The 24,371-nt window shown below is 34.4% G+C and overlaps 1 protein-coding gene across 2 annotated transcripts; it reads left to right on the top strand.

The window, feature by feature from the left end:
- The first annotated feature begins 1,809 nt into the window (after positions 1-1,809).
- On the top strand, positions 1,810-22,934 carry LOC126976078 (serologically defined colon cancer antigen 8 homolog). 2 transcript variants are annotated; one of them, XM_050824254.1, is made up of 17 exons: positions 1,810-2,071; positions 3,747-3,864; positions 5,046-5,199; positions 7,846-7,976; positions 10,267-10,443; positions 10,740-10,877; positions 11,452-11,546; positions 11,931-12,081; positions 12,465-12,626; positions 13,576-13,681; positions 14,038-14,171; positions 14,541-14,645; positions 16,070-16,163; positions 17,210-17,327; positions 20,159-20,429; positions 21,531-21,613; positions 21,882-22,062. In XM_050824254.1, exons 1-17 carry the CDS (start codon positions 1,959-1,961, stop codon positions 21,910-21,912), a joined length of 2,181 nt encoding a protein of 726 aa, XP_050680211.1. In that variant the 5' UTR covers positions 1,810-1,958; the 3' UTR covers positions 21,913-22,062. The 2 variants fall into 2 exon arrangements, with proteins under 2 accessions (XP_050680211.1, XP_050680210.1); XM_050824253.1 differs by lacking the exons at positions 1,810-2,071; positions 20,159-20,429 and having other exon boundaries at positions 3,560-3,864; positions 21,882-22,934.
- The last annotated feature ends 1,437 nt before the right edge of the window (positions 22,935-24,371 follow it).

Raw genomic sequence — 24,371 nt, 5'->3', positions numbered from 1 at the left:
AGACATCGGATTAAATTGTAGGCATATAATAATATCATATTACGTGAAAAGTCACGGGGAAAAGTTAGTTGCTATTTAGTATCTTTTGTATTTGTTCATGTTTGCGTGCTCGAAAACGTATTTTCCATTTTCCCCCCAAAACCATGAAATTATGAGCTTTCCTTGCACGCTAGATACCGCCAGTCGCGAATACAAAGAGCTGGTGAACAAAATATTTTTAAGTTTCATCTTTCTGGACTTTATTTCCTTAGAATTGATGAATTATTAATAAATGAAAATTTAATTAATGTGACTTAAAAAGGTAAGTTTCGGGAAATATACTGAATGAGTGGAACTTATTTTCACGACTTTTAATTTATTTGAACAATGCACCCAGCCTACAAAACAAAACACCCTACAAACCCTAACAAAATTGATGCTAGAAAAGATTGTATTTCGTCGCCATAACACAAATTAAAATACTCAGAAGGATTCTGAAAGTTTACAACAATCAAAATGAAAAGTGTACATTCATAGCTTTTTTTATGACAATAAGGATGAGACGAACAGAACGTTCATCTGATGGTGATTGATACGCCGCTCAGGAAAAGTTCTTGAAAAACGTTAGAAATATGCGCTATAATCGATACGCCATACCCTTAATCTGGCAGGCATACTTTGCAAAGGAGCCTCCCACTGGTTCCCACTCCCTCAATAGACTGTCTCATATCTTGTTGTGAAACCTTTTAGCAAGACTGGGCACCTTGTCACAAGGCAGTATCTAACCCGAACTTGGCTTTAACGTTTCAAAACTCATAAAAGCTGGATCTCTCTTAGATCTCTTGCTGGCTCTCTTCATCTCCCAGATCTGAAACAGTACTTGACTAAACTTCTCATGAAAGCAGTGCGGAAATCTACAGTTTTGTGGCCTCGCCTCAATAAGGCTACTAGATACCCAAGCGCTAGTAGCTATTTCGGTTAACGGTTCAGCCTAGCTATCGAGCGCGAAAATGCTGACAGAATTCTTGGTACGCTTCTGTATGATAATTTTAATTTTATGTAGTATTGTAAATATAGTTATAAGTTTTGTTGTATTGTGAGTAAAAGGATTTAATTGATGTTACATAAAAAAAAAATTCATTGGCAGACAAAAAAAAATGTTAATATATTTTGGTAAAGTATACAAAAAAATATAACTTTACATAAGAAATGTAATAAAACGGTGAAAATGTTAATATTTATTTTCCAATGTTGAAAATTTATTTTAATCGCATTTCAGCTCTTGATATACTTTGAATAATAAAACAAAAATTACCACTAAAAAGCAGAAACTGCAACCAACATAGAGAGAAATAAATCATGTAAGGATATTAATCGAATTAAGTAAGGTCCGCATCTAAAACCACTACATACAGTGCGACGAAAGAAGTCATTTAATTTTTTTTTAATTATTACTAAGACTTCATTATACACATTTATATTTTATTAAGGTTACATAACAAAAATAAATTAAATTCATGAACGATGCGGGACTAGAACCCGCGATAACTCGAGTCAGTCCTGAGAACTGAGAGTCCGTTAGAGCGCTCTTCCACTGAGCCAACCGTTCGAGTGCCGTATGGTTTGTAAATCTTGGTATACATTGTTCAACTCTCAGGTTTGAACAAAATATAACAAATTGTTTAAACACAATTAGTTATTAGAAACTATAACAGCTCTTACGCTAAAATTTTATCACCTAAATGAAAAACTCCACAAGGGACTTATGATATCGAAGGAAAGATGCCTTTTATTACAATTATACCTTTATTCTTGTCTTGCCATTGTACGAATACAGCTGTCTTGACTTTACGAAAAGCTTTGTTAATATGAGGGCAGTTTAAAGTATTTTTAATGTTTATTTTCCCGAAAATAAAGAGATACTTTTTAGTTAAAGTGGCAGACCGTTGGTCTAGAGTCATCGTAAGTAAGTGCAAGGAATGGGTTCGACTAATTTCTTAAATAAGTCTAAGTTAAGCGGAACCAGGTCGAAAAGTAACAGCATTGGGTCCGATAAGGAAATGAACGGAAAGATGCGCAGGTCGAAAATAAGGCAAGTGAATGATTTTACTAAATTATATTCAGCGATGTTTTAGGAATATATAGTCGTGGTTTTTCGTGTGTGTTTTATATGTGATCTTCGTTAATTTACTAAACTTCAATGCATCTGATTCCTGCCGCCGAATTCCACCTTCGCACGATACGCTACATATTAGAATATCATGCCAACCATCTGGATGTGTGACGTTCCTTGACAGTGCGGTTTCCAATTAATTTTCATCCACAACCAAGCTGTGGGATGAACTTTCTTGTGTGGTGTTTCCAGGATGACATGACATGGGTACTTTCAAAGCGTACACCTTTCATAAAGGCCGGCAACGCTCCTGTGCCCCCTCCGCCGCCTCTTGAAGACCAACCAGTGTTTCAAGAGAATGTGGGCGGCGGTGATCACTTAATATCCCCGTAGGTACGCTCGTTTGTCCTCCTCTGCCATAAATGGATGAGTAGGATGGGATTAATTTTTGGATTTTAATTCATATCTATTTTATTATATTTTAATAAATATTCTAATAAATAATACTACATATTTCTTTATTTAACACGTCTCATTGAAAATATTCTTTTCGGTTAATTTCTAAATATTTCCAATGCCTTCAATCACTTTTATAGTATAATAGTGTGTGTGTGTAAACAAACTTTTTTTAACCGACTTCAAAAACGTAGGAGGTTCTCAATTCGACTAAGTTTTTTTTGAGTACCTCAGAACTTTCGACTGGGTGAACCGATTATGATAATTCGTTTTTTATTTGAAAGTTGGTGCTTCCTGTGTGGACCACATTGTAATTTACTGTGGATTGTTTGAATAGTGTTTTTGTTTTGATCAATATATTATTGAGAATAGTTTGTATATAAATGTTTCACTTCTATCGGCAGTCTCTAAAACTGCCACTTTTTTTTTATGGAAGACGAAGATGCTATTCTGCATTACCAGAGGAAACACGTTGCCGGCCTTTTGGCAAGGAGTAGGTGCGTGTTTTTTTATCCCATATCGTATCGTCCTGGAAATACCTTCTAAAAGTAAGCAAGAGTCTATGATACCATAATATTATGCTTCTTATACATGAGCCATACGGTATTTTTTATATTACGCGGGTGAAACATATTATGCCTTCATACTTATATATTATGCAGCATTGAATATTAGATAATTTGTACGTCTAGATAGAGCCTTTTCCTGCTAGACAACCGATGAAAACAGGCCAGGTTTATTACTTTGGTTTGCATGACGAGCTACGTCTTACACTCATGATTTGTATGTCACCTTGTGTTAGTGTGCTTGCATTGCTTAAAATAGAGGTTAACAGTCATTCTCGATTTATTTTTCCACGTTTTCAGTTATCGCAGTGTATCTAGTTGTATAAATGATGGATGTCCTGAATTAAAAATTTTAAAAATAATTTTGTAACACGATTGTATATCGGTCGCCATTTTGTTTTCCTTTCGCCCCTATTGCGTGCTTTTGTAACTAATGTCTTGTTTACTAATCAGTTGTCACAGCAACAGTTTAATCAATAACTTAAAACAAAATGAAACGCACCGTAAATTTGTTTATTTAGTTTTAATTTGCAAAATGAGTTATATTTCTATTGAGTTATATAATAACATGTAGATTTTATCTGTGCCATTTTGTGAAAATGTGATTTTGTTGTAACAATGTTTTCGTATAGGAGGCCGGCTAGGATGAACGAATATGGGTTGAAGATAATTCCAGATTATACAGATTTGGCATATAAAGAGGCCGTGTCAAAATTGAAGTATTTTTTATCCGGGAATAATGCACCAAGCGTAAGTTTTTTTTAATAAATAATCACTATTTAAAAGATGTAGGTATTTTGTTTGTGGTTTTATTGAGCATATTGTATAAATATAGTCAATATATTAGCTAACTATAGACTTATACAAAATAAACCGCATGAACGTCTAATGTCTGTTAATTTTTAAGGATTTATTTCATTCTTCATCATATCATTTTCATTATTTTAATTAATTGCAACACTGTTTAGTCATTTGTATTATTGACGTGGTAACCTCTTAAACCGGGTCCACTGCGCCAATTTAAACAAAACACTTCTACAAAACATGTTAAAAAAACAAGTTCCTTGCTCAGAAAATAATTTTCAAGAGTTGTTATCATATATTAGGTATACCTATGTATATATCTATATATGTATATATAAAAAAGGATGTGGACGAATGATGTGATGTGATTAGAAGTGTATATTGGTACCATTATCTTCTATCTGTGGGTATTTCTGCTATCAGTTGTTTAAAAAGTATCTTCTTTATTCTACTCCATCACAAACTAATCAAATAGAATTATCGCTAACTACGAATGATACGTCTTCATTCAGTGAACATACGAGTATAATGCGTTAATTTCCCTCCCCGCCGGCGAACGCGGGAGATGTTATCCATTTGTCGCGGTAAACATGTTAAGATGTTTTTTAAATAAAACTGTTAATCCACGCCCCTTATGTGTTTGTGTTGACAAACATGTTTTTGTGTTGACAAACATGAAAACACGGCGCAGCGGACCCGGCTTTATAAATCGTTGAACGTCGGCTGCACGCACTAAAAAGCATGACTCATTGTCACGTTTCGCCTTAACCGAGCTTCCAAACGAGGAACATGTGGTAGAGAGGCACAATGGGCCTAAGATGTGGTTTAATTTAAGTTAAAAAATATTTAAATTAACGAGTGCAAATAAATGTTAATTTAGCGAAAAAATAATAATTTTCAATTAACTCTATCTTTGTATTATACAAAATAATAATTATACAGTGATCATAATTCAAATCAATTCATAAAAGTATGGAATTTTTCATCAATGTTTGTTTCGACGTAAACCGACTTTACAGACAAAAATTTTTTTGTCATCCCTACTAATAATTATGGACTCATGACGTAATGATTCGACGTTTCTTTCTTCGAATAGTAGGTTCTATGAAATATCTTTCTTAAATCAGATTCGCAGCTATGGCGGCTCGGCATCGATCAAAAATTTGGACGAATCCGATATCGAGGACAAGAAGTATTTGGACTTCAAACCCCGTCCTCGACTTACTACAAAATACACCACGCTGTATGCAGACAGCCTTAACAACTATGTACCGCCGAAAGGTAAATAATAAAAAGTAAATACATAAGAATAGGTACTAAATTATTATATAGCTCGTCTCCTTCTCTCAAATTAATTATGTGCGACGGCAACGTGGCTGGTCATGCTTCCACTCGTGAACGAGTGCTACTCGTGGTGCCTGGTTGACTTGTTATTAAACTTTTATGTGGATTACAATGATCAAACAATTTGGCAATGCCAGTTTTTACTTACAATAATTACAGACAGTACAGCTAGCAAAACAAGTAGACTAGCTTTCGTCAATAATTGAAATAAATAATCCAACTCGCAACAGCGGCAGCATTCAGGAAGCTTCGTAAAATCTTCTCGTCCAAAATACCACAATGTCTGAAGAAGAGGGTTTTTATCAAGTGTGTGTTGCCAGTGATGACATACGAAACGCAGACGTGGGTGCTAACTATGGGCTTGATAAGCAAGCTAGCAAGCATGGTCGCTGAGGGCAATGGAAGGGGCTATGCTCGGAGTTTCCATGCGAGATCGAATCAGAAATGAGGAGAACCGATGGAGAAATAAAGTCACCGTCATAGTCCAGATGATTACTAAGCTGAAGTGGCTGTGGGCAGGGCACATATCTCGATGGACTGATTGCAGTTGGTGCAGTATAGTCATGGAATGGTGACCACGTACCGGAAGGCGCAGTGTTGGTAGGCCCCCCACAAGATGGACCGATGATCTGGTCAAGTTCCCCGGAATAGGTAGGACCGATCTTCGTGGAGGTCTTTGGGGGAGGCCTGTGTCCAGCAGGGGACGTCTTCCACCTGAAATGATGACTTAAAGAATTGGCACCAAAAAAAGTCAAAAGTCATAGAAACGATATATTTTTTTCAAATTATTTCTTCGAGAATTATTTTTGATGTCAATAGAGGAAGTTGAGAAAAGTCGAAGCACTGGTAAGATAATGGTTGCTTCTTTTTTCGGTACTTCAGGATATGACACTAAGGTATCACTTGAAAACCAAAAGACAGTTACTGCGGATGAAATGATCTTCCTAATCTTATAGAGAAAAAACGACACTTCATTGATTTTCAAAGTGAAAAGAAACCAAGCTATGTATGACGAAGTGAACGATATTCTATCTGACATCGTGTACTGGTTTAGCGCTAATAACCGATAGTTAAATAGCAAGAAAACGAAATATATAAAATTTACCGTACCAAATGTCAAAAATGTTGATGCAAGTGTTTTGTTAAACGGAGATTACAATGGGGCCCCTATATTGAAGGATTGGCGAATAGACTTAGTTCTGCAGCATACGCGGTTAAAAAGATTAAACAAATTAACTGACATAGATACGGCGCGACTAGTATACTTTAGTTATTTCCATAGTATTATGTCCTATGGTATGTTGCTATGGGGCAACGCTTCCGATATTAATACAGTATTTGTGCTGCAGAAAAGGACTATTCGCGCTATTTATAACCTAGGTCCTAAAGAATTATTGAGGTCAAAATTCAAAGAAATTAACATCTTAATTAACAACGGTTGCTTCTCAATATATTCCTGATAATGTAATGTAAGTTCATAGGTAGCACATAAGTGAATTTGTAAGAAACTGTCATAACCATAATGTTAACACCAAGAACAGACATAAGCTTATAATGCCTACTACTCGGCTAAGTCGAGTTAATAGGTTTTTTGTGGGGCGATGTAAATGCTTTTACAATAAGATCCCAGAAAATGTATAAAACAAAAGTATAACGTTATTCAAAAGAATTGTTAAAAAACGTTTGTGTGGTAAAGGTTACTATAACATAAATGACTTTCTTAATGATACCACAGATTGGGAATGGAGTGACCACCCGCAGGCTGTTAAATAATAATTTTTATTGTACAATATTACTTTGTAAACATATTTTTTGATGAATAAAAAGCCCGCTGAGTTTGTTGCGCCCATTTTTCTCAGGCCCGAGGCAATCATTTTGGCATGGGTGGTAGTTTTTTTTGACTTTCAATAAGTGATGTCACATCCTATTTTGAATAAAAATATTTGAATTTGAATTGGTACGTAACTACTTGCTTTCCCATAGTTTTTCAAAAAAATTGCAGTTCTCGCTACACAGTCGTGCTTCATAACAAGAACGACATGAATTGTTCATGGCCTCAAATACAGACTCATCCACCATGCCACTATGTAACTATGTCCTGAATGCGTTTCAAGAGTTCATTCAAGACGTCCATCAGGACTGGAAGAACTTCTTTATATTGTAAAAAGGATACAAAAAAAATTCGTAAAAAGTGAAGGAATATATATATGAAAAACAATAAATATATCATAAACATAATATTATGCAGTATTAATAATGAGAATAGGTCCCAGGATTAAGACAACTTTAGACACTCTGAAGTTGATTATTAAGATTTACTGCAGGGCCATTTTTTTACAAAAAATTTTAATTTATATAGACACAATATCTGGTCAAGGCTGCGACTTTATAGTGAAATTATATATATTTAGTTTCATTAAATTATTAAAACGGTCGTGAAACATTGTAACTTTATATATTTATACGGTTTTACTCACGTTTTATCAGTGTGGGTACTGACAAGTTTCGGACCATTCGAAAGTCCATCATCAGGGTGAGTGTAGTGGGTTCGCATGATTATGTCCTATCTCATACTTGATTTAGTTTCAGTAAACCCCCCAGCTGCAGTACCGAATGCAGATCTGACTGGAGGCACCAACCCAGATGTTGTCCACTTCATACAGAAGCAGGAGGAGTATATTGAACAATTGGAACGAGAGAGCCAGTATTGCCGAGTAAGGGCTGATTTCACTATTTACCATTACAATCACTTGAACTAAGTTTACGATTGTAAACGAGCTTACAGATTCAATTCGATTTCAACAACCATGTAGCCTAAACGCGTTTAAATGACCAAATTACTACCAAATTTTGGACGTTTGATATAATATTTGATCGCGTTTAAGAGCTGTCACTGTCGTTTTCGAATCACATCAGAAACGTTGATATAATAGTATACGAAATTTGATTTTTTTAATACATATCGATGACAGTTTCAACAGCTATTTGATACATTATATTGTTCAAGACAATATGTAAACTCAGTTTATGGGAACGCGCTTAAAATGTATTGGTGGAATAGCTTTGTCTTTAATTGACTTGCATTTGAACTATGTCGTTTAAGTAAAACTGAGTTTTATTAAACCCAGTTTGAAATGTCTGGTGAAATTTGGACTAAGTTATCTTCTTTATGGTTCCGTACCCGACGAGTTAATAACGGAAAATCTATTACTAAAACTCCGCAGTCCGTCCATCGGTCAGTCAATCTGTATGTTAGCGGGCTATAACTGATAAACCGCAATAGTTGGATAGCTGAAATTTTGACAGATTTGAATTATTTTTGCCGCCATACTGATGATCTAAAAATATTCAAGTCAATTACAAACCTCAATGATTGTGAGATAATCCAACAGGACCTAAATAGATTATCTGATTATTGCAGAAATAATAAATTAACATTAAGCTTACATACATGTAATTCTATCAACTTTAAAAAAAAAGTGCATTATTAGTTATAATTATTCTCTTTGTAGCGTTACATTGAGTAAAGTTTTATCTGTTAGGGACCTAGGAGTTATCTTAGATAATAAATTACAATTAAATGTTCATATTCACTATATTGTTATCACTGCTTTCAAGATGTATGGATTTATCATGAGAACATCCATTGATTTTAAGAAGCCCTATACTTTTTTACATTTATATAAATCCCTTGTACGTTCCCAATTGGCAATGCCGTTCCTATTTGGCACCCTCTTTATAAAAAGTATTAAGAAATGATATAAAATGTCCAACGTAAATTCTTAAGATCCTTGAGTTACAGATGCTATGGCAATTACAATATGTCGTACGCAGATTTGATAGATAAGTATAAACTACTATACCTTCAATCAAGGGGCAAACTTCTACAATGTATGTTTCTGCACGGTATTATACATAACTAATTTGATTGTACAGAATTTACCAACAAATTAAATTATTTTATTCCTAGAACAGCCCATATCCGAGGACTGTGTAATCGTAAACTTTTTGCAACTGGTAAATTTCGTACTAATGCAGGAATAAGATCACCTCTGCATCAATTAGTTGACAATTACAACAAAGAATTCGTTAGTGTTGATATTTTCCATTTATCCGAGAGCCAGTTCAAGTGCCAAATTGGAAAAATACTGGCTAATATTTGATTTATTTACATACAAACTTTTAAATACCTACTGAACATCATAAGTACTTTAGGTTAATATCATTGTAAATATAGTCATACTTTAGTGTACATTTGTGTAGATAATTATTTCTTTTGTTTTCTTTCTTGTGTTTATTAATTGTTTGATTTTTATAAATTTAATTTACTCCAACTAGCCATAATATTAAGAACATTGTTTATTTTTCTTTAGTTTCAATTAGTATTGAATAAACATTTTTTTTTATTTACCTGAGATTGAATACCTCAAAGTTTTACATAGTTAGATGTGGATAGCGTATCTGACTACAATTTTATTAGACTTATATGTTATTTCTTTATGTACCTACTTTGTAAGTTTTAGTTGTTTGCTTCTCCTAATAAAATAAAAAAATAACAACAATTAATTATTATTGAAGTGAAATCTTCCTACACCGTTGTGATTTGAACTATGAATCTAAATAATAAAATCTAAAATAACTTTAAAACTTAGTGCCTACTTGGCCATCCCACTTCTGATCTCTATTCATTTCTCTTGCTGTTAAAACCTACATAAGGTTATCTATGTTGCTACTGTGAATGAAATGCACTTAAAATTTAAGTACAACTTGCTTTTTTTTTGTTTTTTATTAAAGATATAACATTTAATTGCGCTAATTGATTTTCCCTTGATCGACTTTGCACCAACTTGCATTACATAAATTACGCCAAAATATTTTTTTTACTTCAAACAGTTCGCGATAACACAATGCCTGTACGTATTTCTGTATAAGCTACAACATCTATTTAATCACAATAAATAATTATTACTTCTAGTAATGATCATATTATTTTGTAATAATCAGGAAGAGCTGAACAATCTGCTGGGAAAAGTGAAGGAAGTAATATCAGAGAATGAGCATCTTCACGAGGCACAGAAGAACAAGTTGATTTCGAGAATGTTCCACACGTACAACGCTGGCTCGGAGACAGACGAGCTCGATGATGCCGCTGATAGCACCGGTCTTGACAGCGACAATAAGGTAAAAGTAATAAATTATTCTAAGCTCCACACACGATAACCGAGTAGTTCTCAGAAAATGTGACTGCCTTTCCACAGTCCTACTTAGTTATACCATTCGTGATACTCACACTGTTAAGTTCGTGGCTTAAGCAGCTCTACTACGTTTCTTATTTTTTGTTTAGTCTTTTACTATGTGACTAGTGGAGTTAATTATCAGTATTATGAAATGCATATAAATATCAGGGGTGGATTTGCAGCCCAAAGACTCGTAGATATAAAAACCCCAGAGCCCATTCAAAATTAACTTTCTTACAGGGTTCTCCATCTAAATCTCGGAGATCAGGTCATTCAAGGGTCACGAAGCTCGAAGGACCAAACATAGTGTTTGAGTCTCGAATCTCAGAACTAGAGGCGCAGTTGACGCAGTCTAAAATTGATCTCAAGAAGTTACAGGTAAGTACATTTAATTCAGGATCAATTGATTTTTTCCCATATATAATAAGTCTAATATCTCCTTTTTATGTCACGTTGCTGCGAATGTGGCACGTATCCAAGCAAATGTGACAACTTTAAAGCGAACTAAAGGTTTGGCGAGGGGTACACATTTTCCTAAAGCCGCATGCAAACTTTCGAGAAATTTTATGATGACAAAATTATTTTAAAACAGCAATTTTACATATTTTGTTTTATATTTAATAAATTTTGTATGTTTATTGTACTTAATATATCGCTGTTTGAAACCCATAGTATAGGCTATGCATAGACATATATTTGTAACATGCCTAATTAAATTTAAGTGTATTATTAATATCGTATTATAATTTTTCTGCTTATTACACAATATATGGTACATGCTGACAACTTATTGCTGATGTAAAGCAGATGTTAAATTCATTCATTTTCCATTGCGCAGGTATTATATTATCAGATAACAGCATCGCATGTAATGCCAACATATCTATACAAATTGTTATAAGTGAATTATATTTGGTAACTCAACTAATTACGATTAACATTCTATTCACAGGAAGAAAATAACGAATGTAAACGTAAACTTGCGTCAGGTTTGGTCGACTCTACGTGCTTAGATGGATTTAAGAGACAGATAGATAACCTGCAGAGGTGTGTAATCTATACAACTATTATAAGTCTGTAGGGTTTCCCCTTATTTAAACATTTATGTTAAAAAGTTTCCAGGTTGTTACCACATACCATAAGTTAATAAGGTACCATTAAAAAAGTGTGTATGCCCTATACATCTTGAAGCGACCCAAACGCTCTTTCGTCCTCTTTTTCAATAAAAACCGATGAAATGGTACCTACCATTAAGTTCGCCCCATCTATGTTACTTGATGGTAAAAAACTTACAAATGACTTGTGTGGGGCTGTAAATTATCTTTGTTTTTCCATTTGATATAAAATTTTATATAAGTATCTTATCAAAAGCTTCCGATAGATCCACAAACACGACAACGTATCCAAACAATACATTGATGTTGCTTTTAGAGACAAATCTTCCCTGGAGTCTCAAATAGCAAAACTCAAGCTAAGTTTGGACAACAAAGACGATGACGGTCGTTACAAGCGATCAGATGTGATAGAACAACAACTTAGAGATGAAAGGAACAATCTGGAGTTGGAAATTCGTAGACTTAAAGTGAGTATGTTTGATACTAATCTAAAAGCGGTCATACTTTACAGTGGCTAACACTTAAAATATTAAAATATTAGGTATTATTTAGACTCCCAATCGCCTATTAAAACTCGTCAAAAATATTCGAGAGTCGTTGTATATTCGTGTACATTAACTTATACAGATAATATTAAGACATAAATTGAAATGAATACCTTACTTGGTGGCAGTAATGTTCAAAGTCTATTTTATACGCTCATTGATTATGGCACTATTACATATTTTTTGATATGTGTATCATAAATATGTGTATAAAAGTTTCCGTTATGGGCTTAACTAGTTGACATTTTAATTTTATCAGCTAATTGCTACAAAATGTGTCACCATTAAAATTACTAATATTCCAGGACGATTTAGCTGCGGAACGTAATAAAGTCCGCGAACTGGCCGGCGAGACAGCACGACGGGCGCAGCAAGAGAGGAATGCTGCCGAACATAGATACAACCAGCACTTCGATGACTTGCAGCACGATCTGGCAGCGCAGTATGACAATGTTGCCAAACTACAGGTGCCAAATTTTAATATTATTAAAGAGATTGTACTACACGGCCTCATTATCTCTGGACCTCGCTTGGACGTGAAGCCTCCTCCCGTTCCCTCCCTCGCGCTCGTCCTGTTGTGTCAGTAATAGTAGTACTAGTAGGGTAGTAAGTATTGCGTTAGTGTAGAATAGAATTTTATATTCTAAGCGATCCCACGTTGTCCAGACAGTGTTGACTAGACTTAGGTGTGTTAGCGAAACGTCTTTAATACAAATATATTTTGATTCAATATTCGGACCGAAGCCAGTTTGGGTAATGATAGGTAGAGCCTGGTAAGTGGATGAGTGTATTTCATCTCTTTTATATACAGCTATGAAGACTATTTGATAAAATACACTTGATCACCGAATACGCATTGAGACTCCATCTGGAAAACAATCCTAATATAACTCAATTCCCGTAACATATCGCATCAAATTGCAGTCTTTGATTTGAAAAAATATTCTTTGAACAAGCGATACAGAGATGCTTTATCACCTGTGCTGACTTCCTAGTACTTTAGTAAAAATTGTCTTTAGAAAACCAAAAATAAAACAAAAGTAAAAAGTAATCATTAAGCCTTATTCACCTGCCAAACTCTATTAGCAATCATTATTAAAACTAGCGATTGCCAATTCCGCTTTCATCTGCCAACCAGCCCGATTGGCTCCTAAGAAGCTGGGCGTCACAAATAGAGCACGGCAATACTTCAAAGCCACATTCTAGCACTGTACAAAGTGCAGGTCCGGCCACATATATTGCTCTCATCTCTGGTCTGGCGCACCCCAGTATCAGCTCGAACCATTTGACCGCGTGCAACGCAGAGCAGCTCGAATTGTCGGGGACCCAGTGCTCAGTGGGGGGGAGCCCGATTTCTATCAAGGCAAATATTTATAACGATTAATTGTAAAGTAACTTACAATAATGATTTATTAGTTGGAGTTGGAAAGACAACGTCGCGAAGAAAATGAACTTAAACGTGAGCTATCAATGAAAAACGCAGCGCTTGAAGAAATCAAGATGGAACTGAAGAACAAAACAGGTACCTAACAGATCTAATGTGTAGCGAAATACTATAGCGGCTCCACTGACTGCTGCGGAGAGTTTTTTTATAATCGAGGAGGCAAGTGGCTAACCTCGTGGAGAGTAATCTGATTTAGCGGAGGTTAATATTTGAATATCCCTGAGTACAGACCTTCTAGAAAAATATCTCATATTACATTTTGACGAAAGATCTTGTTTTTTATTTCTCCAAGCCTTTCTTAATCTCTTCTCTGATCGTTTAATTTTTTATTTTATCAATTCTTTTTGCATCCTTCTTTCCATCCCTCTTTGGCATGTTTTGATTGAAGCTTTTTATGGGAATTAAGGATTCTTTATTTTCATGACTATTCACAGCATCACTTCAAGCGGATTTAGCTCAAGCTCACGCCGAGAAAGCGTCGTTGGAAGAAGAGTTGGCCAGCGCTCGTCTCGCGATGGAGAGACAACAAAGACAAGCAAAACATGAAAGTAATCGTCTTAGTTCAGAGGTGAGTTTTATTAAAAATCAGTATATTTTTTTGTTTCTGGATTCTTTAGGTACGTATTTTAGGAGGACAAACGAGCGCACGGGTCATCTGGTGTTAAGTGATCACCGCCACCAACATTCTCTTGCAACACCAGAGGTATCACAGGAATGTTGCCGGCCTTTAAGGAAGGTGTACGAGATTTAACACTAATTAAACAAGTACATTTTGATACATTTTTCTTATATAAATGTATTTATTAAACCTACTTACAATATAAGTATAATAAATAAGCAATTATTCACCATAGGATTGAAAGAAAATTAAAATATTAAATAATTTTTATAACTAATCTGAAATAAAGAGGAACAATAAGATATATGTTTTCTACAGATCCAGTCGGTTCGCCAACGTCTGGACAGAGCTGATGCGGATCTTGTCCATTCGCGGCGAGAAAATCTACGGCTCGCTGAACAAATATCTAATTTGGAGAAAGAGGTTTGTTTATATTAAAACAATTATTCTCGAAATAATCTTTGTCTAAAGTTTTACAAGTGGGAGCTTCTTTGCACATCAGATGGAAGCTACTAGGCACCAGCAACGCAATTTCCGCCACCAAGCAGTAATTTGCTAGCACTCATTGAGTTTGTTTTCCAATTACAGAGCATAATGCGACTCAGTGCCGCACAATGCCGAATTGTGGATCGCCATATCGCTTATTGGAACATGAATTAGTTTTAAAATGCACCAGCAGAGTGCGTGTGTACTTAGTTCAGTGTTGAATAAAAATATTCAAGAAAATAAGAAGTTCTCTTCTTCATTTTGATAAATATGTTCATTTCCACGAAAACATTTATGATGTCTGCTTCATTAAATGATTCGATCAAGCCATTGCAATGTCGAAAAAAGTATATTTCTGTTCAATAAATTTGTGTATACTTTAGACTTCTAAAATGAAATTGTATTCACATTTTAAATGTGGTATATTAAAAAAAACACACGTTAATATTCTGCCACTGAGTTGGTATCTATTCTACGCATCACGCGAAAGCAGTACTTTTGAGAGTGCTCGATTGTGCGAAGCGTTGCTGTAGTTGGAACACTCACAGCATTTTGCCGTATAATGCGCTGTAGTGCTGTAATTGGAAAACAGTCATTGTGTTTTGATCTGAATCGCACTGTTGCTATTAAAATAACTGGGCTAAAGAGTCAACTAAAGCCAAAGGCTCTTTTAGATTTTGGGTTTAGAAGTTATAACTTCTTATGGTAGAGTAAACCGCTTCGTAACGTAACGCGTTACGGCGCCAGTCTGTCTGGCTTTCCTTTCTCTCACGCATACGGCAACGGTAGGCAGGCTCCTCTTGTCTCATTAATAAAATTAATAATGTACATACACATTTCTGATGTACATATTCAAGAATTGAAACTAATAATAAAATATATTTTATAATAATTAAAAGATTTTATTAATAAATAACCTTATATTTCAATTTTAAATAGTTAAACTTAGATTAGTTTAAGTTATCATTTCTGTCAGGCGTCCCGTAACGAACACTTTTTTTAAGAATCCTAAGTGGCTCTGTATTGTAATTAGTGTGCAGGGCGTATCTTTTACCATCAGGTGGGTCTTACTCATCTCGTCAGTTTTACTCATAAGAAAAAGTTCTATGAGTAACCCTATGAAAACTGTTTACGTGCACCTGTGCATTCCTCCACAGTCACACATAAATAGATATGGATAGTTTAAAGAATACATAAAGAATCATGGAATAAATTTTATTTAGAATTCATTCCAGAAATATCTTCTCATAACAGGACTGCTCCTGAACAACTTAGGTGTCTTATACGCTCATTTTACGAACGAACCTAAAATTGTAAAGTAAGTAATAAAATTACAAAATAAAATTCTATTAATGTTTCAGCTGAACATGAAGTCTCTGACACCGATGACTCCAGAGAAAAAGAAGAAAGAAAAAGAGTTGTCATCGATGCTCGAGTCCATGGAGAACAAACATGGTAATTAACACAGTAGCCGCTTATATGTTTTATTCTTATGATTTCTATTCGTCTCATCCAATGGGTAAACTGTTGATGTTTTGAATTTAAAATTAAATTTTAATAACTTTACTTCAAAACATTTATGCTTTACCCTTTCGCTTGCATGGATAGGTTTTGAAAGGGCTTTATTGAACAAATCAATGGTTTATTCATCAGATTGTTCAAGGATTAATTAATAATGCTATTATTGTGTAACTATACTAATGTCAAAAACTCGTTGCCTGCGATCGCATTAATCATCGTTGCGATCGATCGATTCTCATTTATGTTCCGACCATCCGCGACTCTATTCAGATCTTTTGTACTCTTTGCTCTTCCATGCTTCAAAATCTCCGCAAGATTCATTGAATCTATGACGCTAATATTGTTCTGGAGAGCTTTGATGAATGATGAATCCAAATGGAAATCCATGTAATCACAAATGCTTGCTCAGTTTAGTGTGGAGCTCACAGCATTCGCTTAGGACAAGATGTTTTATCCTTTTCGCGACTTTCTACATTTGAGGGACCTATGGTAGAAGATTATTTGGGTTGCAATTGCCAGTTATATACTTAGCTAGTACTCTTATCTGGTCTTTGCTTAAAAATCTTCCCAGCTTATTTTTTTTTAAAGGCTTTAAGCTTTCGTCTTTGAATGTCTTTTGGCCATCCGTTTCTTGACAGTGCTGTTTGCTCCGAATCCTTGCCCAGTTATAATTTTTCAAGTACAGATCAATTTGTCACATAACCAGCCCTGTCATGTGGGAAGTCTAACTGCACATTTTCTTGCTAGTTTGTCAGCTATTTCATCAACGTCTTCTTTGACTTCACAGTGCTCTCGCATCCATCGTACGTGACATGGGACTCACTGAGAACATTGAGACATTATTGAAGAATGAAACTTAAACATTTTGCAATTATCGATACGTGATACACGCGTTTGTGCCCGTAAAGGCATTGCGCGCAGCATGTTATTGACTTTAGTATAAAAATATAGATCTACAGGGGGTAAATTTGCTTCCACAGCTAAAACGGTGGCTGAGTTGGAGTGTATGATTCAATCACAAAACAGTCTGATGGAGAAACTCACCAGCGAATGTCGTTTGCTTACAGACAAGCTTGACGACGCAAATCGTAGGCACAAGTACGAGAAACTTTTATTTTTTGCATGAATACTTCGCTTTATTTATTGTAATCATTACCCATTTCCCTAATAAAAATAACTTTTAATTACCATTTATATGCTATTACAGCGGCTTTTCCTGTTAAAAATAAAAAAAAAATTATCAAAGTTGCTAAAAGTGGTTGACTTCAATCGCTATTGCAACATAATAACTATATGTTTAAATATCTTTCTTGCATTTGTTCGATAAGAACCTATGTTTGTGTTTGTTCCCGATTCAATTGTATATTAACGTCGTGATGTGTTTTTATTGGTGGCAGGCAGAGCGCAGTGTCGCAGCCGTGCAGACGAGCCAATCAAAACACAACACGCAAGTTCCATCCAACCGACTTCGAGATCCAAGCGCCGCGTAAAAGAGTCCGATTCGTCGAATAATTATCCAATTATAGTTGGCCCGTTAACGACAAATCAGGATCTCAGAAACGAGCATGGAGAGAAAATTTATAATCTACCACTAATGATTCAACAGCCCTTTTTACGGGAGAAAAAGGAGCCAATTAAGGTTGATATTAGTGTGAAATTAATACCGAAGCCGAGGAAACGAGATAAAAAGAAACGTGATGTGCAAGTTGAAGGCGTGTCTGATAAATGCGTTAAGAATAGTATTAGCATGGAAGTTGTAGATGATAATATTCACCTTTTGAAAGAAACAGTAGAAGTATATAAAGATTATGAAAATAATTCACCAATTAAAACGGAAAAAGTGACATTGGATACAATAGAAATACCAGAACAGAAGAAGGCTTCAAACGAATTAAAAATGGAGGATGATGAAGAAATATTACAAATTGAAATACCCCATTCACCTGAGTTAGAACCTAAGACTATAGAAGCTGTTGATGATGAAGAAAATGCTCTTATTCCTGAAGAGCCGACTGTAGATAAAGAATGAATTTTAATAATCCAACTAATAGTGCTCCTTTGTATACGCCTTAATGAAAACAAATATGTTGTTAGCGTTGGTATTTGTAGGCTTAAGGGTATAAATATCTGTACTTGTGTGAAATACTTTTAGCCTATGGTGCTATAAATTATCAGTGCAATGCAGAATAAGTAGTTTCAATTTTGTAGACCCAATTTATGATAGAAATTTCTCAAATCACATTATTGTAACGAGTGCATCTCGGTTGGCTCTTTGTAGAGCATAAATGTTTGAAGCCGACATATTAGCCGTAGCCATTGATTTCGGCAAGATGGCAATCATGTAATTCACTACGCTGCGAGAATTTTTGTCAATTGTATATTGCTTGGTTACCCGAAATGGTATAAACTACGGTTTACGTGTGGCTTAGTTATGTTTACAACCGGACAGACATGAAACAAGTCCCAAGACGGTCCCCTTATTGAAAAGGACCCGCATTGGCAGGCTAGCCACAGTACAAAAATGACGCCATAAAATAAAAAAATAATTAAAAGGAACAGAGTGTAAAAAACGTCCACAGAATTCTTAAAAAAATTTGCATTTAATCTAAAATTTTGAAAAACGAAACAATTTTACATGCTTGTCTTACTATAATGAAAGCGGTTATGAAAGTAGTGTTTAAATTTTTTTTAGCGGTTATCGAATAGTTCTCGAATATCGAATAATTCAAAACCCACAAATAATTTGTCCGTAACGTACTCATAATTTATTGCATTATGCATCCGCGGCTTAAAACAGTTAATTTATGTGTTACAATTGAAATCTTGTGTGCAATATGCGTTACTCAAAGTAATTATTTTTAAGAATATTTATTCATTAGTATTTGATTAATAATTATTTTATATTATAATCCAAAATGTAATATGTAAATAGTTAAGTTGTTGTTAGTTTGGCATTTCTTATGATATGTAAGTCAACTTTTAGTTTTAATGACCACAAATGGGTAATGACTGCAATATGTTAATCTCGGTGCAATAAATAGTAATTAGTATTAAGAAGGTTTCTTTCTGTTCCCGATCATCACATCACCCTTGAAACTCCACTCGTCACTAGATGCTAGCGTGGCGTTAGGTCGATACTTACCGACAGTATAATTCCTTTGCAAAGCCCTTGTAAGAGGTCCAGAAATGCCTGTAGGTAATTCGTTAATACAAATACAGGCAATGAAACTTAAACAGACTGTAGACCTAAAATAATTTTTATTTTAATAAATAATACTTACAGTGATTTTCTCTATTAAGACACGAGTTTTTCAAAAAGAATGCTTGATTCTCTTGACTTGTTCTATTAATCGTAAAATTTCCTCAACTTCCTCTACACATTCATCATCATTGACTCTGTGTGTTGCAGTCTACCTTCATCTGTTCTCTCTACATTATACTACCCTTTCCAAAACTACTTCTACTATTCTAATTTAATTTTATATAATATTATCGGTCGCTACATTTTCTTTAAATTCACATCGTCTCTATCTGTAGCTTTAATTAAGGAGATAAAGAATAATTAAGAATGAACCTGTTAAAAATATCTGTTGTTACAAGTGAGCATTAAATGAAGTGCGTGTTTACTTACCCACCAGATATCCCTTTACATTGTTTCTCCTCGTACTCCATTACAATAGAAATAGTTATTAAAGTTAGAAGGTTAAATATAATATTATATAACCCTGTTCGCCTAGAGTTGATAAACATTAAAAAAAATTAGGTGTTTGTGATTGCGGTTGCCTTGAGCTTGAAAACAGCTACGTACCATAAGACTTTAAAAACTAAGCGGTGTGGCGGTCGCAATTCATAATATTTCAGCTCTCGGCGAACAAACTATCACATCACTAATTTTTACTTTAATTTCATTCATACAATCATACTTTCAGAGTCGAAAAAGCACAGTTGCTTTGCAGAAATACTGAGCTTATGAGAAAACTAAGAAACCTATGGTCTTCTCATAAGAAATATTGCACTATAGCACCTTATAGAAGCTATACTCCCCTTAGCGGTTATCCCGATAGTTCGTATGACTTAGACCGCACTTACACTCCTGCGTATACAACTAGATATAGAAGAACATACGGATCAATTGCTAATATTGATGATTTAGGAAAGAATCTAAGTGATATTTCGATAGACGATGATGATTCTGTTAAGGTGAGTAGTGTTTGAAAAGGAGTTGTCATAGTTTGAAAAAAAAATGTTGTTATTAGAGGGAAACAAAGACAAAGAGAATCGGCTGAGCGTCTTGCTTTAAAGTATAAGTGTGGGAGTATGAATAAGACGACCCACACCTTCCCTGTGCCCAAGCCATTAGCGAAATAATATTAAGATGCTACCTTTTTAACTCTAAAACAGTCGCTAAATTCAGCGCATCAAATGGCGTGACGACTGTGAAGGGTTGCCGGTTTTCGACATGATGCATTACTAATGGCGTTAAAATAACAAAGTACAACTCATAGTCCCGCGTAGGTAATTCTATTTAATCCTTATTAGTAGTTTAATAAGAGAAGAAAAAAATAACATAATACAGTATATATTAATATTATATAACCGCCGTTGAGGTGTCAACTCTCAACCTTATGAATTATATTTTACACGGTGTAGAATAGTTTAATTTCTATAATGTGATGATAAGTGCGGGTATTACTCACTCTATTCTCTATGTCTAAGTATATGCATGTTCAGTATAAGTATATTAGAAAAGAGTGTTGTAGCTATCAATAATTATTAGAAATGGTCTATTAGTCAAAGCACGCATGGTATTCAGCTAATTTAAATGTTCATTTTGACAAAAATATCTTTTAATTTTTTTGGTTAAGGGCATTTTATTAATAATTTATATAGCTAAATATATTTATAATTTATATAAAATATATAATGTTATAAATGTTTCACTTGTCATTACATAAAAATGCTGATATCACTTCAGTAACAAGACTTTGTTACTTACATTATTTCTAAATCAAATAATTATAGGATATGAAATCACTTATCGAACGTCACAAACTAACCCCCAATCGAAAATTAAAGCCAATAACAATATTAAATTATTATCATATTTTAAATAAGCATGTTCAAATTATTCCATATTTTATCTGTGGTTGTATAAATATCACATCTAAGTTACAACATATGTATATATTAGGTACACATATCCTACAGTAAATATGCCTTCTTTAATTATATGTCATCATATTATTATACGCATGCATATTTGTGTGCGTGTGTGATCACGTGTGGTGTGTGTGTGTTCAGGCAAGAGCTGGGCACTCTGCAGCGTCAAGTAGACAACCTGGGACGGTCGCTACAAACGACGCACGCGCAACCTATCACTCAAGGTAACTTTATATAGATCACGAACACAAATCGATCGTTATGTACTGGTTATAATATTTATTAATCGTAGCCATACTTACATTTCTTTTATTAGCTATTAAAGTTAGTATATGAAATTGTCCCTTTTAAATAATGATTAAACATTAGTTATAATTACAACTCTTCGCTTGGTCTGCATAAAATAAAATCAAATGTGGTTCCTGTACATGTGGAACTGTTTTCCTTGATATAATGCCTTAGTGTAGTTCAAATTTATTTTTAAATTTCCAGCACCTCCCACGCACGCAACCACTGCCAGTAGAATACCAAATACAATGTCCAGAACCGGATCAGACGATACCAGAACTGAGCCCCCCAGAAACTCCACACTTGCAGCCAACGGAAACAATATCAATGGAAAGAACGGAACAAGAGAATTAAATAAAGACTACAATACGAATAAATCAAATAATAAGCCCTTACCAATCAGAATGGAGAAGACGCGGCCTAATGATGAGTATAAAAATGAAAATTCGATTGAAAGCAGAAATAGTAATATGTTGTCTCAATTACCTAGAGATGTTATTGGAAGTCCTGAACAACAAAATACTGAAGATGCAAAACCTAATAATGATGCTAAGCAAATTGAAGAAATGGACAGTGATAAAAAAGTTGAAATACATGAAAAAGAATATGAGGCTCAGAATTATTCTCAAGATAAGAATTATGACCAAAATTATGAGCAAAATCAACCAACAACAGAATTCCAAACAACATCAGAATATCAGACAGAATCAGACTATCATCCAACAACGGAGGTAATTCCTGATTCCGAATATAATCCAGATACAGAATATCAGCCAAACTCAGAATATCAGACGACAACAGAATATAACCAACCAGATTATCAGCAACAAGAATATGAGCAACAACAATATTCTGACCAGCAATACGAAAATTATGAACAATACCCTCAGTATTCCGATCCCAATGCCCATGTTGAAGGTATTGACCAATATGAAAATTATACCGAGGATAATAATTACACACAGCAAAATTACGATACCACGCAATATAATCAAGATAACTTGCCCCAGTATGCCGAAAATACTAAAGAAGCTCCTGAAATAAATGGAAGTAACAAAAATATGGATCCGTCTAAAGAAAAAATTTCCAGTTAGCATTAACATTATATTTAATTTCTTTGTGCAATATTAGTTGTTTTATTTTTGCTTTTTTGTGTTAATTTAAGTGTAAAATTAACTATTTAAGATAAATGAAATCAGAAAAATCTATTACCTAAAAAACGCGAACATACTAATATATTAACATATTAGCATTAATAATTATTAAAATATTTAGGTCACAGTATTGCTCAATAAATTCTGTAGATTGATAATAGTGTTTTATTCAATAGTATAACCTTTTATATGCAGACAGTTTATCTAATCTGGCCTGCAGTGATTGCCGTGCACCAAGTGAGTTAGGACCCGTCGGTACACTTTAGGGATAATTCAAAATCTAATTATTATCAATCGTATGTTCGTATGTTATACTATCAATAGGTATACCAACACATCCTCTCTCGAAGACAATAATAGATCAAGGAGTCGATTCGAAATGCAGATTCCCGCTACGACTCTTTTCTTGGTGCCAATATTCAGGAAATACCCTACATTTAAAGAGAGTGGTTGATAAAAATGCTTGCTGTACCGATACGTGGTTGATAGTTTAAAAAAAATCTTCACTGATTAAAAATATTTCTTGAATGAAGAATAATGAGCTAAAAAGAAGCTTCATAAATGATGGGAAGTGCAACATGCCCAGCAACCCGAGTCAGTGTTGATTTGGTGGGAGATGTATTATCAACTTGTCACAACGCTTTATTCTAAAACATTCCATGAAACATAAGAAAAAACAACTTCAATACAAGAAAGTACCAAGAAGACGCTAACTTAGTATGGGTACGACTTTTGCGATAGAATTATTTTTTAATTCGAATTATTTAGTTTGAGATTTTTGCGGTTGTTGTAACAACATATAACCACCCTCAGATAATTTTTATGTCTAGATAGTCTCTTGCTGCTGGACAACCGTTAAAAACAGGCCAGGAATATAAGTTAAGCGTGCATGATAAGCTACGTCTTACACTCCTGGTTTGTATGAAACTTTGTAGGAGTTAGTGTGCTTGAATTGGTCAAAATAGAGGTTAGTTCTAAAATCTATTTTTTTTCGACATTTTCACAGCTGTCATATTCTATCTAAGCGTGTTACAACATAGAATAATAACGCTTAGAACGTGAGTAGGCCTAAGCGATTTGAAGCACTTTCAATGTGGACGTTTATGACCACGTACGTTTCCCGCCGCGTAGGTATATGTTATTCTGACAACTTCCAGGACAAACAGCGCGTGACATTTAATTTAAAAATGACTTACTGTACAGTGAAAGGGTGTCACAACGCATCTCATAATAAAAATAAAGACAAGAAAATCACATTTCACACCTAAATACTATTTCACAACTTTTAATTTAAGCTAATACATTCGTCAAAACAGCAAAATATTTTGTAGACAAAACAGACGCCATTAAAAAAACATGTTACCAGCTATGAATGTACTATATACCCCGAGTTCCTCCGCTGGGATAGTGTTTATTGGTAGATATTGATAGGATGCTATAATGTACGAACCCACATGATGTTATAAGTATTCAAAGTCAAAGTCAAATAATCTTTATTCAATTAGGCTTAAACTAAGCGCATTGAATAGTTACTATAAAT

The sequence above is a fragment of the Leptidea sinapis genome, chromosome 39, assembly GCF_905404315.1.
Source record: "Leptidea sinapis chromosome 39, ilLepSina1.1, whole genome shotgun sequence".
NCBI classification, from domain to species: Eukaryota; Metazoa; Arthropoda; class Insecta; order Lepidoptera; family Pieridae; genus Leptidea; species Leptidea sinapis.
The sequence above is the reverse complement of the archived record's forward strand: the minus strand, read 5'-3'. Positions and strand labels throughout refer to the sequence as shown.

Excerpts from the sequence above, each read along its gene's own strand:
- LOC126976078 (XM_050824253.1), top strand. The coding sequence starts at position 3,733 with ATGTTTTCGTATAGGAGGCCGGCTAGGATGAACGAATATGGGTTGAAG. Across the intron at positions 12,082-12,464 it reads TGGAAATTCGTAGACTTAAA|GACGATTTAGCTGCGGAACG; the intron begins GTGAGTATGTTT and ends CTAATATTCCAG. Across the intron at positions 12,627-13,575 it reads ACAATGTTGCCAAACTACAG|TTGGAGTTGGAAAGACAACG; the intron begins GTGCCAAATTTT and ends ATGATTTATTAG.